Below are 14,299 nucleotides of genomic sequence, written 5' to 3'. Positions count from 1 at the left end.
GTTGATTTTCCTGCTCCTCGGATGCTACCTGACCTGCTGTGCTTTTCCACCACTACACTTTAAACTATATGCACACACACACTAGTGCAGAATGTTACATTGAGCTAAAAATGCAAACTGAATGTCATGTAATTGGAAATTAGAAACTCCAAGTGGATATATTCCCAGCTGTACGATTGCGCAATCAAATGGTCCTTTCCTTTTGTTAAGTGCAGCAAATTTGAGAATAAAGAATGTACAGTACTTGCAAATACTGTATGTCAATGTACACAGGATTAGACATTGAATTATTGCATCTGTCTGCCAGGCAAGGTACAAAGCACAACTTCCTCAGAAGGAGGGAGACAAAATCTAGAATCTCTGTTAAGTTGGAAAACTTGGAGGAAAGAAACTCTGAGGAATTTAAACATTTGGGAAGCAGTGATTTAGAAGGAGGAAAAAGTGCATAGCATGAGTTATTTGTTGTGCGAGAGAATTAAAAAGGAAACTCAGGAAAATAATAATCATAGCAACTATCTGCTACGTTAGAAGGCACACTGCGAAGAAGGCCTTCTTACTGGGAAAGTGTGTGTTGAAAAAAAGGAAATGAACACTGCTGTGTGAAAAATATTCTTTGCTAGTTAAATATATAGAGGATCTGTCTACAAATTTTTGTGAGTGAACACTTGCAATAATTGAGTACAATTCATGCGGCCAATCTGGTTCTTCATCCAACAGGAAATTAGCTGTCTCCTCTTGTGAAGTCAAATTCTGTATAAAGTTAAGAATCTTTAACTCAACTCACATTTCATCAGAAATCTGCTCAGAAGTACACCTTTGAAAAGTATCTTTAATCTTAACTGCTTTCCCCTCACCCTCGACTAGCCTAAGGCACTGCTTTTATACAGCTGCATCCTGCGTAAATCTACACCTACCACTGTTAAATGTCACACAATAAAGTTTGTTTTAATAGCCTTCCTATTTTGTGAACACAATTCATGGTGGAATACTGAAATTGTTTGGGAAGATTGATCCCTGGGGAAGGTGTGGGATTGAGTGGTAGGGCAGTTGTTAGCAATTTCTGACAGATAGCTTTTGTTCTCTCTCTTTTAGATGTATGCACACGAACGGAAGGGCAGACTGCAGAAAAGCCATCTGAGGCTTCACAATCTCAGAAAACAAAGGGTGGCAAAAAGGCAAAGAAATCCAAGACTCAAAAAATAAAGGAGACTCGACGGAAGAATCAAAAAGAAAAGCTCGACAAACCACAAATGAGGAAAGGTAATAGGTGTGACCAGCTAAGGCTACCGACTTTTGATTTCAATCATTTCGGTGTTGTCTGAGTTTTATTGCACTTCACCTGAGAAACCTGGAGGCCAAATAATCATACTACACTGCAACTCATCACAAACAAATAACTGAACACAATCAGTGGCCATAGCCGGGACTGCTTTAACCCTGCATAAGGTAACAAGGTTTATCTCCAATGGAGTATGAGTGATTTGATATAAACATTCACTGCTTGGAGTCATGTTGTGAGAAAATATTGGATTTAAAAAGAAATTTTGGTTCTGCATTAAAAATACTTGACTGTACCCCTTTAATACTTCGATGTTCAGAGCCTAACTGCATAACAGACTGGATTTAGCCCCTTCAACCTTTTCCATGGTATACTGAATCATAGTTGATCTGACACCCAAATCCATTCCATTTCCAAAAGTTGCACTCTCATACATCCACATTTGCTACACATGAAGGTCAAATTGGTGAGGCTGGTTATCTTTCCCACTTGACCTTTTGTCATGAAAGTGATGATTGGTTTCAGTCCTTTTGAAATTATAGGATAAAAAGCTTCCCAGAACGCTGAGCTCAGATCAATGAAAAGGAGAAGGGTGAGTTGATTTCCTAAAGCCAATGTGAAGCAAGTTCAACCACGAACAGAAATGCTGTTCCACGAATACAAGGAAATATTACTTATAGCTTGCTTTACTTCTCGCTACCTTAAGTTTGCAGATAGCTTCTTTGGAGCTTAAAGCAGAAAAAATTTGGTTGGACTTATCATCAAGTTGTATTCAGGCTCAGTATGATATGATTACAACTATTGACTGATGAACTGTGATTATTGTTATTTTTCCATCAAAATTCTCATGATCAAATGCGACATCAAAACAAAAGTTTTTAAAACATTTAACATTTGTAATTGAAGATCAGGGAATATATCAGTGTAGCATTTTTGCATGCAAGATTAAATGCTATTTTTAATATACTAGATGAGTTTCCACACAGAAGGACCTGCACTGACTACCAATGAACTGTTTATTTGTAATCTTAAAGGCACTTTTACAGACAGACTTTTAGCTGGGATTCCAGGAAGTCCAGTTAAATCTCATTTCTGACTCTGATAGAATATTTGTGTCCCCTCTCTGCGCTCAGTAGTTTTGCTTATGAAATGAACAATTCAACAAGTAATTTGAAAAATGTTCCTGCAAAACACATTACACAAAAATATAATCAAGGAAGTAACTCCAAAATGCTTTACAGTCTTGACAGTACTTTTGGAGACATAATGAAGTGCAAGATACATTTTGTGTGTCATGTGGAGAAAAGTAGCAAAAAGAAAAAAATTGTTTGCAGCAAGGCCTCAACATCCACAAGATAGTACACCAGCAAATTTACTTTAGTAATGACAGTAGTGGGGTAAATTTTGCCCAGCCACCAAGACAGCGCCCCCTGCTTTCCTATAAAAAGTGCCATATGGGATTCTGAGTTTCTATCTTTTAAGGGCAAACTGGGCCATCGTTTCTCTTTCTAAAGAAATCACCTCCCGTAGTGTGACACAGATTTGGTGCATTTCTAAATTATCAGCTGAAATTATGTGCTCACGTTTTTAAAGAGTGGAGCTTGAATGCACAACGTTTTGACACAGGCAAGGATGATACCACTAAATTGAGACTTACACCTGAATTGTACCGCAGCTTTGCACTAAGTGATCTCGCTCTGGTTTTCTGCAAATATAGTACTTAATGGCAATGAGTTTTTAATTACTTACCATCTGGCTTGTATAAGAGCCCAACCAAATTGTTTTTACAACTCTGAAAAGCAAATACTCTTCTGCTCCTTCATTGCAAAAGACATCATTTGGTTTCAATCCTGTGGCAATTATCAGTGCCAAGAAATATAATTGGTTTATTGGGTTTTACACATCCCAACTTAATAGCTCACAGGGCGAGCAGATTTAAGTACTATGCTTGAGGTCTCAGTTATCATTGCTACTTGCAATGAAAAATTCTGTGAAGTATCTGTGGATCTTGCCAGAGAAGTCTGTTAAAGAGCAAGATAAAACTGCTATCATGAATAAGAGTGGGAAGTTCAAAGAGTTTGTATTCTAGGTCAGGGTACAAATTTCAAACAAGAAATGGCTGCTTTGGGGAACTGAAGTATATATCCTTCAGATCAGAAAATGGAAAGGTAGGTATGTTAGAATAGTGGCTATCATTGAGGAGACAGATCATTCTTTAAGATGTAGCAAAATTATAAAAATATAAAAATATAAAATCTATCATTTTACCAGACTAAATGAAACAGAGGAAATGTCTTCCTTCCTAATATAAGGAGGAAGGAAAAGTGCGGATCTGGAGGTAATGCAGATTATTCTGGGAATGGATCATCAAGTACTAGAGAACTACACAGGCTAGTGTAGCTAGTGATATCCTGTTTTTTATCCCTTACAAATGGAGCAGAGTTGTTTCTCTGGTAAGAAGGCAGCAATAAATAGCAATTCATTGTAGATTCCTCTTCTATTCCTCAACAAAGGAATTCCTCCGATAAGGCAAGGAGATTAATATCGATTAAGTGACTTGGTGAGGAGGTAGGAAAAACAAAATGTTTCAGATGAGGATGCCAGCAGTGAACTGCATTGTCTTAACTGTGATGCAGTTGAATAGCCTGTCAACATAAACTTCGCATATGAAGAATGACCACCTGGATGAAAAATAGTGGGTACAGAGACTGTGGGATTGTCCACTCGCAGGTGTTAGCACCTGCAAGAGAGGAACTTGGGAAACTTAAAATAAACACTGAGTTTCAAGATTGGAAATTAGTTGAACAATTGCATGATAAAAATTAAATGGCATAGCTGCTCTCCCACCACTGCATCTCAAATAAATTTAATATAGAAGCAAAGGACTTCTCCAGCATTTTGCGGTGAGCAACCAGCCCAAGCCACAAGGTTATAAATAAGTCTTGTGAATTAATCCCACGAGTTCGTAATTTATTAAACATGTGGAAAGTTTGCTTTGGGGTGCAGTAAATTTTCTGAATGTTTTGCCATGTGTTAAATTGTAGGGCTTGAAATCAGACATATTATTAATGTAACCATCACTGCACTGGGGAGTCATTACCCTCTACAAGGTAATTAGATGAAACATGTGTGAATAATCCTCAAACTATGTGCCAGGCCCTCTATACATAGTTATGGAGAGGAACCAACTTGTTATATTTACTTTCCAGTTCCAACTATGATCACAATATTGAAGTCTGCTTTTGTGACAAAGGGCAGTGCGAGGGAGAGGGCGTCCTCTCACTATTTAATTTCTTTGCCTCACCAGATTTGGAGAGAATTAATTCACTGGGAAATTATCAAATATCTTACAACGTAGGGCATAAGCTTTTGCTTGGTTCACAATTGTTCACCCAAAAACTTTTCCCAATAACGAATATTTTTACAGGTTAGTTTCATCAGAATTTCTATATTGGCCATGGTACAGATAAATAAACATTGAATTTTATTGATTATTTCTCAGAAATATAAAATTTCAGTCAAGATAATTACCACCCAATGAATGAGCATTAGAGTTCTGACACTTTTCGATTAATATTTGCTATTTAAATGGCCAAGCTTTTTATTTTCAAGCTTCTGAACCAGAAGGATCAATAAACATTGAGAATCTAAGAAGCTGTGAAACAACAGCTGATCTATGTAACTAAAAGTACATTAGTTTGCTCATAACTTTTGTTCAAACATGTTTTCAAAAGATCTCAAAATATGTTCAAGAAACAAGCCAAGCCTAGGATGACAAAAGCGGATTGACAGCGGTACCTGAGCTCACTGAACAGGAACGTCAACGATTTGCCTCACAGCTTTGTTGCCAGTAGCCTCGGACTTAGGATTTAAGTTCAGTTGCTTGAACCAGGTTGTCAGTCAGCAAACAGTTTGGACTACTCTGATTTAATGGCAGCTTTTTGACATCCAAAAAATTAGCAACTATTTTCAGGGAGTTAGTCATGTTGAAAGATAACTTGGCGATTTGCCTTCAGAATTAACAAATGAAAAGTGGAGTAATGTTGGCATACTACTGTGAATACACAATGTTGATTTCGGTCCTATCCATTTACAATTCCTCTGTTAAGTAAATCATCTGCCACTTTATGACCCACAATTCAATCTGATTGATTTAACATCAAAGATGTAATCCCCCTTTTGGTGATGAGGGTAATGATGTGGTGGCACATGATACTATTCACCAGTTTATTGAAAAGTATCAAGAATACTAGGATTAATCCCTTAGTCTTAATATTGGTTCTCTACATATTGGGAAGTAAAAGCATGATGTAGGTCTGGAGTCAATGACAAACCTGACTAACACCTTGCTAAACATTTAACCAAAAGTGGGAATGTTCCCACTTGACTGTTTCTGATCATTCTTTTGCCTAAAAAGAAAGCTTTCCTGTCCACTCTTCACCAAAGCTGAGTTTCTCCCCTTACTTTGTGAAGACACAAGGCAGAAGTGCAAGGGGAAAGCAATTCCTAATCTACTGTCACTTATTTCTCTTGGGTTTCCTCTGATCTCCTACTCAAGTTACAATGGGAGATCACTCGAGCCTGAGGAATCTGTATTCCACTGTCTTTTATCAATGTCCTGTTTCATGAGCAACAGTTAACCATCTGGTACTCATTCGCACACCATTTGTTAGAGTGGAACATCAGCACAGTGGAGCCCTGCAGGACACACCACAGCTGAGTCTGATTCTGTTCTCACTCAATGCTGGATCATGATCTTCTTACTAGTTACCTTAATTGCCCCAATTGTAATCCAAGTGGGATTTAACCAACTCTACACAGACAGAACCAGTAATTTTTGGAGAAAATTTAGAATGGTTTAGATTTAAATTGTGTAGAATGAAAAATGAACAAAAGTGGTTTCATTTCCACAATCAAACACCATGGAAAACTTTGACCTTACATAAAAGCCTAGTTGGATCGTTGCTGTGTGTCAGTGTATTGGGTACATTCTGGTTTGATTGACTAATAATTAGAATAGAATTACCCTTAGTTTGCATTTGTTAATGTTATTTCCAAGTAATGTATTTCTTCTTGGTTGGAACAAATCATGAAATTCAGGAACCTGAAGGGTAGGCTTGAACAATATACAATCTTCAACAGCACATAACCCTAAATATAAATTCCAGAGCAAACCTCAGCCAGTGAATCTATCTATTCAAGAGAAAATGGTGCAGGTATGAAAGGGTGCATTTCTGATATTAAGAAAAAGATTTGCTTCGATGTTATTCCTTTTTATAAGGGTCTGTCAAGTCTTTGAGATAATCTTCAAAACTCAAGAACAATTTCCAATTTCTGCTAATAGAACACTGTCCAGCTGCATCCAACAGCTTACATTTTTGTGTTGCTCCAATTGCACAGTGTTTCAGTAAATGTTTCTGGCCACTGCAACTTCTAAAATCAAATTAACCTTATGCTAATGGACGTTTACTCTCACAGCTACTTCTTTGAATCTATCAATAAAAGTCAATGCTGAATGAGTGCCATCTAGCACTTTGATCACAGTCAAGGTTAAATATAGTTTTGCTCTTTGAGCTGTGCAAAATATAAATACCAACACTGATACGATAAGAGAGTCCTTACCTTTACATCCTGCAATGAATATTTGAGCCTTGCTTTTCACTTTACTATTAGTATTTACCTTGCTGTAGAATGTTGCAAGTATTTTTGAAACACCAGCTCTTGGATGACCTAACTACACGATAAGAATTCCTCTGTGATGCTGTGAATGAGTTTATGAAGATTTCTGCTCCTGGGTACTTGCTAGCATGTTCATGAAGCATTTATTTCCAATTTCACTAGAATAAACAACAGGAAAGGCTGAAAATGCCGTTCGGGAGGTGTCAACATAGGGTAAACATTTGGAATGAAATTTATATAACAGTGACAACAATTGTAAACTGTTTAAAATTAATGAAGGCTTACTTATAACATGCATTTTAAAAAACAAAATGAGTCAGTCTCAATTCCAAATGGGTGCTATGCATCACAATCTTGAAGCGTACACACAGTCAAGTTTGGGATATATATATTATTATGTGTGTATATATATATATATATACATATATAAATGAAGCAGAATCTAAAACATTTTTTATAAAAAAGAACATTGAAGCAAATCTTTTCCTTAGGATCAGAAATTCACACTCAAACTGTAGAAAAATAAAGGTGAAATTAATTGAGATTTAATTTGGTATCAGAAGATATCAGGAACTGTGAACTTTTGGGACTATCGGTTGAGAGGCTTTCAAGATGTCCTGGGTATTATTCAAAAGAGAGTTTCAAACTAAACGTCAAAATGAGATGACAACTTCGGTGGCTCAATGAATATTCAGAGAAAAACTGCAGTGAGCAAACAGATGAAAATTTCTTGTATGCAGAAGAGTGGTGTAAATATTTAATAACTGACATTAGAACAAATAAGTATTACTTTCTCTGTGTTGCAGGTTTAGAAGGAGAGACATGCTTACGAACATCAGACTGTTCTGCTGGCCTATGCTGCGCTCGCCACTTCTGGTCGAAGATTTGTCGGCCTGTACTGAAAGAGGGGCAAGTCTGCTCAAAACGTGGTCGCAAGGAAGGCCCACAAGGACCAGAGATCTTCCAACGATGCGACTGTGGCCCAGGTTTAGCTTGTCGCAATCAAAACCAAGGCACATCTCAACCTAACTCCCGACTACGAGTCTGTCAACGTGTCTAGAAAGAGAGAGAGCAATCCTAACCCGCACTCTTTATGTCACAAATTAACATCATCAGCTATTGAACGAGTTAAAGTAAAATTAACTCATCAAAACAGAAAATACTGAAACCTGAGCATCAAAGTGCAAAAAGGTATTAAAACTTTCTGTTCTGTTAGGCGAAGCACTTGAGGTGTAGCATGGTGTGTGTGATGGAAGAGATGTTAGCTGAATTTTTGAAAGTGTATTATTAGATGCAAGTATTTGATGGCCAACAGTGGTGTCCCATTTTCAAAGACAAGTAACAGAGAACAAATATGGCAGAACAAACCAATGCAGTATTTCAGTCAATTATGTGAAAGCTGAATATCATGAATATTTGAATTAAGAAAAATGTCTGCCCAGACAATCCAACATTATGATCTTCCATTCTTGACACATGCCTTGTATCATGACATGAGGCCAAAATGTGAATGGCCACCAAACTTGGGGAGTGCAGAAGCAGAAAATGGCTTTTAAAACTGAGACAAACTAAAAGTATTCAGAATATTGAAATATCCAGGTCTGTCAATATCAGAACTGGAAAAAGCTGAGTTTATGTTTCAGGTGCAGTTATGTCAGAACTGATGGAGGTCTGCATTAATTACCCTGTCTCTTTCAGACCTTGACTCGCCTGTGTTACCTATTTGCAGCACTGGCAGCTCTTAATTTTCTATCTACTACAGAGAATGTTGTTCTTCAATCTCACAGTTTACAGACTTCTATAAATGGAGAAAACAAATGGTTAATCCTGTGTATACCCAGACCTCAGTAATTAAGACAGCTAGCAGAGCAAGCTGTTGGTCTTATCAGCTTATCCTGATGTTAAGAACACAAATTTATTTTAGGATTATTTTGGAAAATGCTCTAAAATTGGAAAAGCTGTGTAACTGTGGATTGTGCAGAGGTCTGAAAGTGACTCAAACCTTTTTTTTGGATCATTCTCTGTTGAAGCATTCCACTGTCATTCTCTACTTACCAATCACCTTACGCTAGTTTTGTTATGATATCAAGGTTAAATGTTCAACAGAAATACTTAAAGATCTAATTGTCAAACTTTGTACAATTAACTCGTTGAAACCCCATGATAAGCATTGACTGACATCACAACAAAATCAGTTAGGATCAATGCACCAAGAAAGCTTCTCTTTTTCATATTCTCGTCTCTTGTCCATATTCCAAACTTTAAATCTTGTCACCTTTTGCAGCTTTATTCTTCATCCCTGAGATAATGTGATGGCCTCCTCGTAATCCTCTTTGAGGTTCTGCTCCGTACTCCTCGGGTTGTTCTTATATTAGTCTCCACTAGGCAGCCAGCCATAAAAGATGCAGATGGGAGGTTTTGCAACCAGCTTCCTGACTCTCCACATTCTGTATTTGGAAATCCACCCCCTCCACACTCCCAATATTATCATTTGGCAAAAGTATGTCTACATCCTTTTGCTCCATCACACCTTGTACATTTAGAGTAATCCAATTTTCTTGCAAAGCTCAGTGTTAAATGTATCTTTCAATATGATCGCACCCTGAGCAGCATAACAAAGGCTCCACAGACAAAATACCTTGATTTGATTGTTTGATACGATCAATGTAAGGGTCAGAGTCTGCATTGTTTATGGCCTATATGCTGACTAAAATTGAAAAATCAATTAGGTGCAGTCTTCTGTAAGAATACTTGATTGAATCACCATTGTCAATATAACCGAATATTTTGTTCATTGTATAACAATGGGGGCAATTAGTATATGTCACCTATGTTTCAAATGCTTATAATACACATTACATGATAATGTATAGCTGGCACAGATAAAGGACCTGAAATACAAGATGTTGTTCAAAAATGCCATTTGACACCATCATGTTGATGTTTTATCTTCCATCCCAGCAAACAGAACTGAATAGATGTCCTGTCTCTGAGCAAATCAGCAGTCACTAAGCAATGCTAGGTTCTGTTCAGAGATTGGAGCAAATGCTTGCCATCTTAAATATCATGCCCATTGACACATTAGGCAGGACTTCATCATCATACACCAGGTTTTTTCTAAAGTTTTCACCTTGCTAAAGTCAGAATTCTGCATCTCAGACTAGCACCAATAGAATTTGATCCAAATTCCAAAGAAGTCTTGGACTAATTTCCTGCTCGCTCTTCTTTATATTATTTTCACATTAATTTCTGAAAGATGTGAAAGTTTGGACATATATATAAATAACCATCTATATATTTTATAAATGAGATAAAATGTGAAAGTCTCTCATGATACTAGCAAATTATTGGATGACTAATCAGTTTGGCAAATGCTACAGAAAGTGTTCACAAGTAACTACTTGAAGCAGAACATCTGACTTAACCAATAATTTAGCAGTTCACTGGAATTCTCGACTCACACTTTAAAGCTGCCAATTATTCATGTCAGTTTTAAAAAATTTGAGACCTATCCCCACCATAGAGGTCAAAGTGAATTTTACTGTTTACCATCACGATGGTCAGTTTATGGTAGAAATTAAAAAAAAATCAGTTTTTCACAAGACTTAGCAACCCTGACTTCAGCTTGTTTCATGATCAAGCTGCAGTTCAGCTTTAAATCCCAATGACATAGCTGATGATACTCCAAAACAAAAAAAAAATTGTGTCGTCAAAAGTGTTCTTATTTTATTCAAAGTGCCGGCTCTTATTTATTTATTGCTATCACATTATAAATCTGAGATTGCATGTCTTAGGATCATTTTTCATTCTGATAATAGAACAGTAACTTACCTATTTATCCTTTATTTACTCCAACACTGATAACTCAATTATCGGTTCCATGTGCTGACTGCATTGCAACAGCAAAATACACACAAAATATCAAAACTTGTTGTATATTCTGAAAATGAGTCTGCAATTGTGCACTAAAAATATCATATAACAATTTTCTTTTATTCTAAACTGCTTTACCTTTTATTCATTGCAGTGAATGTCTCCTGTATTTTAAAGATCAAAATAAATGATTTAGCTTAGAAACAGCACACTGCACAAAAACAGATGTCACACTACATGTTAAATTAAATGCACAGCATTTGCACCAACAGTTGGAAGCTGTGTCCCAGGACCTGTTGCAGACAACTTACAGCATTCACAACATGTGGGGCACTCATTGCCAGAGAGAACCTAATTGGAGTGCAGTGTTACCCTCTGTTCGTGGGCATGCCATAAATATAAAAGCAATGAATAACATACACAGCCACTGATCAGTGAGTATTTATGAAGCTTTCATCTAATATATACTGAATATTATACAAGGTTAGCAAAGTGTGGGCCACTCAGATTTGTACAGTCTTCTGTTGGCTTTCCAAGGAGTTCCTGAATACTGTACTTACAAACGAGAGGGTATTGTTTGGAAAGTATCAGTATAATTAGACTAACTTTCAACAAGATCCAATAGTGAAAGTTGTTGTCGCTTGTGTTCTTTAAGATCACATCTGTGCGGCCCTTTGGTTTTGCTACTTTTACAAACAGTATTGATTAATCGTGTGTATTTTGTGTATTTAATATTCTATTTTTATTCATTATTAAATGTGACAATGAGTCTACAAAGTGGTTTATTGATATTACTACACAGTACTTTATAGAAAGATGGTCTTCTCTACAAATACATTCAAACTTGATGCATAAAATACCAGCGATATCTGCATACACAATGTTCTTTAGCAAGCAACTTCAGAAATTCTTATGAATGTTTCAACTAGTTCTACATTTATCAGGACTCATTGTATTCTCATTCTGACAGAACTTCAGAGTATTTCATATGTAAAGAGGTTCTTAGGGTAACCCTCAGGTGACAGTCACTCACTTCGTTCTTGTGGCTCTCGATATTCCCAATCAATGTAATCAAAGATGTCCTTTTCACTTTCCACTGGCAGGGGTTCCCCTGGCACTCCTGCAGTTAACAAACAGTAGGCTATTAAAGATACTGACACAATTTTCCTGAATGCAATCACTTTCATTTTTAATATCAAGGTGGAGGTAAACAGAATTTTAATAGCAAAAGAATCAAGGGTTGGGGGAAAAGGCAGGAAATTGGAGTTGAGGATTATCAGATCAGCCATGATCTCACTGAATGACAGAGCTGACTCACTGGGCGAAATGGCCTACTTCTGTTCCCAGGTTTTAAGGTCTTAAAAAGTGACACAGACTTCAACTTCAATTCCATCAATTCACCATTGTAACTGAGATGAATTAGGTCAATAATACTTCTCACTCTTAAGGGTACTGGACACATCACCAAGGATGCAGGGATAGTGGGATCTAAAAGTCTAAGAGAACTGAAAGAAAACTGCAGTTGATACACACCAGGCTATCTTCAATCTGTCAATATACTGCTTGCAAGTAGAGACTATTCTGAATCGAAAAAGAATTGCTTGCACAAGACTGATAGTAAGTCAAAGAGCAGGCAAGATTACAGAAGTTGCATTTCTTTGAAGAGCTTCTATTAAATATATGCAGCATCACACTGCTGATGAAGAGAAGTCCAGTGTAACATGGGGCAAGGCAAAAGTAAGTCATAAATCCTTGCTGCCAAGGATTTTAATTTGAATATATCACCATGAATTTTGCCCTGACATGATTTCAGAATTGCAAAAAAGTGAAAAAACACTCTTCATCAAGAAATAGGATGAGGGGGGATGTTTGATTTAGAAGGAGGAGGGGGGGGTTGGAATCTGGTTGAAACTTTCAGAATCCTTAATGACCTGGACAGAGTGGACGTAGGGAAGATGTTTCCATTGATGGGAGAGTCAAGGACCCATGGGGACAGCCTTAAAGCAAAGGGAAGATCTTTCAGAACGTAGATAAGGAGAAACTTCCTTCAGCCTGAGAGTGATGAATCTGTGGGATTCATTGCCACGGAAGGCTGTGGAGGCCAATTTAAAACAGTGGTAAATAAGCTCTTGATTGCCATGGGGATCAAAGATTACAGGGAGAAAGCAGGAAAGTGGGGTTGAAAAACTAATCATTAATGATTGAATGGAGCAGACTGGATAGGCCAAATGGCCTAATTTCTGCTCCTATGTCTTATGTCTAACTCAGTTTAGCAGCCTCAATCCTTCATTGAGAAGTTACACGTAGTCACAAAATCAACTCTCAGCTAGGAAACTGTCAAGGCCTAAAATCAATCGAAGTTTTGTGGATATTCCATCACAGCCTAAAAATAACCTGAATGATATGACACAGCTCTCCTAATTGCTCAATGTGAAAAACAGCCAGCTACTGCACCTCCAGTTCCATTCCCAATTTGATCAGTGTCTGGTGCATCCAAGCGAAAGCAACAATTGAAGCTGTTACAAATGATTCTGCAAGGCTAGAAATTATAGAAAAAAACAGAATTGCTGAAGAAGATCAGCAGGTTTGGCAGCAGCTGAGGAGAGACGTAAGATAACACTTGAAAGAGAGTCATACTGGACTTGAAATGCTAACTCCTTATCTCTCCGCAAATGCTGCCAGACCTGCAAAGCCTCTCCAGCAACTATTTTTTAAATTCAGTGCTCCAGCATCCGCACGACTTTTCTTACTTTTTCAGTAAAGTACAATACCCCGTTTTCTATTGTGAATTATACACTTAATGGTAAGGTCCTAGGGAGTGTTGCTGAACAAAGCGACCTTGGAGTGCAGGTTCATTGCTCCTTGAAAGTAGAGTCACAGGTAGATAGGATAGTGAAGAAGGCGTTTGGTACGCTTTCCGTAATTGGTCAAAATATTGAGTATAGGAGTTGGGAGGTCATGTTGCAGCTGTACAGGACATTGGTTCGGCCACTTTTGGAATACTGTGCACAATTCTGGTCTCCTTCCTATTGGAAGGATGTTGTGAAACTTGAAAGGGTTCAGAAAAGATTTACAAGGATGTTGCCAAGGTTGGAGGATTTGAGCTGTGGGGAGAGGTTAAATTGGCTGAGGTTGTTTTCCCTGGAGCGTCGGAGGCTGAGGGGTGACCTTATAGAGGTTTTTAAAATCATGAAGGGCGTGCATAGGGTAAATAGAGGTCTTTTCCCTGGAGAAGTGGTGTCCAGAACTAGAAGGCAGAGGTTTAGGGTGAGAGGGGAAAGATATAAAAAAGACCTAAGGGGCAACTTTTTCACGCAGAGAGTGATAAGTGTATGGAATGAGCTGCCAAAAGAAGTGGTGGAGGCTGGTACAATTACAGCATTTAAAAGGCATCTGGATGGGTATATGAATAGGAAGGGTTTGGAGGGATATGGGCCAGGTGCTGGCAAGTGGGACGAGATTAGGTTG

At 37.6% G+C, this 14,299-nt stretch overlaps 2 protein-coding genes across 2 annotated transcripts in view; one reads left to right on the top strand and one right to left on the bottom strand.

Moving 5' to 3' along the window:
• The window catches only part of LOC122542978 (dickkopf-related protein 4-like), a 21,625-nt gene extending 13,607 nt beyond the window's left edge, over positions 1-8,018 (top strand). The window contains exons 3-5 of the mRNA XM_043681122.1: positions 1,093-1,260; positions 4,324-4,389; positions 7,765-8,018. Of these exons, the coding sequence (XP_043537057.1) occupies positions 1,093-1,260; positions 4,324-4,389; positions 7,765-8,018 (488 nt within the window). The remainder of the gene's footprint in view (positions 1-1,092; positions 1,261-4,323; positions 4,390-7,764) is intronic.
• A 3,531-nt stretch (positions 8,019-11,549) lies between these two features.
• Positions 11,550-14,299, bottom strand: part of polb (polymerase (DNA directed), beta) — a 109,688-nt gene continuing 106,938 nt past the window's right edge. The window contains exon 14 of the mRNA XM_043681580.1: positions 11,550-11,951. Within this exon, the coding sequence (XP_043537515.1) occupies positions 11,857-11,951 (95 nt within the window). The 3' untranslated portion in view covers positions 11,550-11,856. The remainder of the gene's footprint in view (positions 11,952-14,299) is intronic.

Source organism: Chiloscyllium plagiosum, chromosome 42 (assembly GCF_004010195.1).
Source record: "Chiloscyllium plagiosum isolate BGI_BamShark_2017 chromosome 42, ASM401019v2, whole genome shotgun sequence".
Lineage (NCBI taxonomy): Eukaryota > Metazoa > Chordata > Chondrichthyes > Orectolobiformes > Hemiscylliidae > Chiloscyllium > Chiloscyllium plagiosum.
Note: the sequence above shows the minus strand (reverse complement) of the source record. Positions and strands in the feature narration are given on the sequence as shown.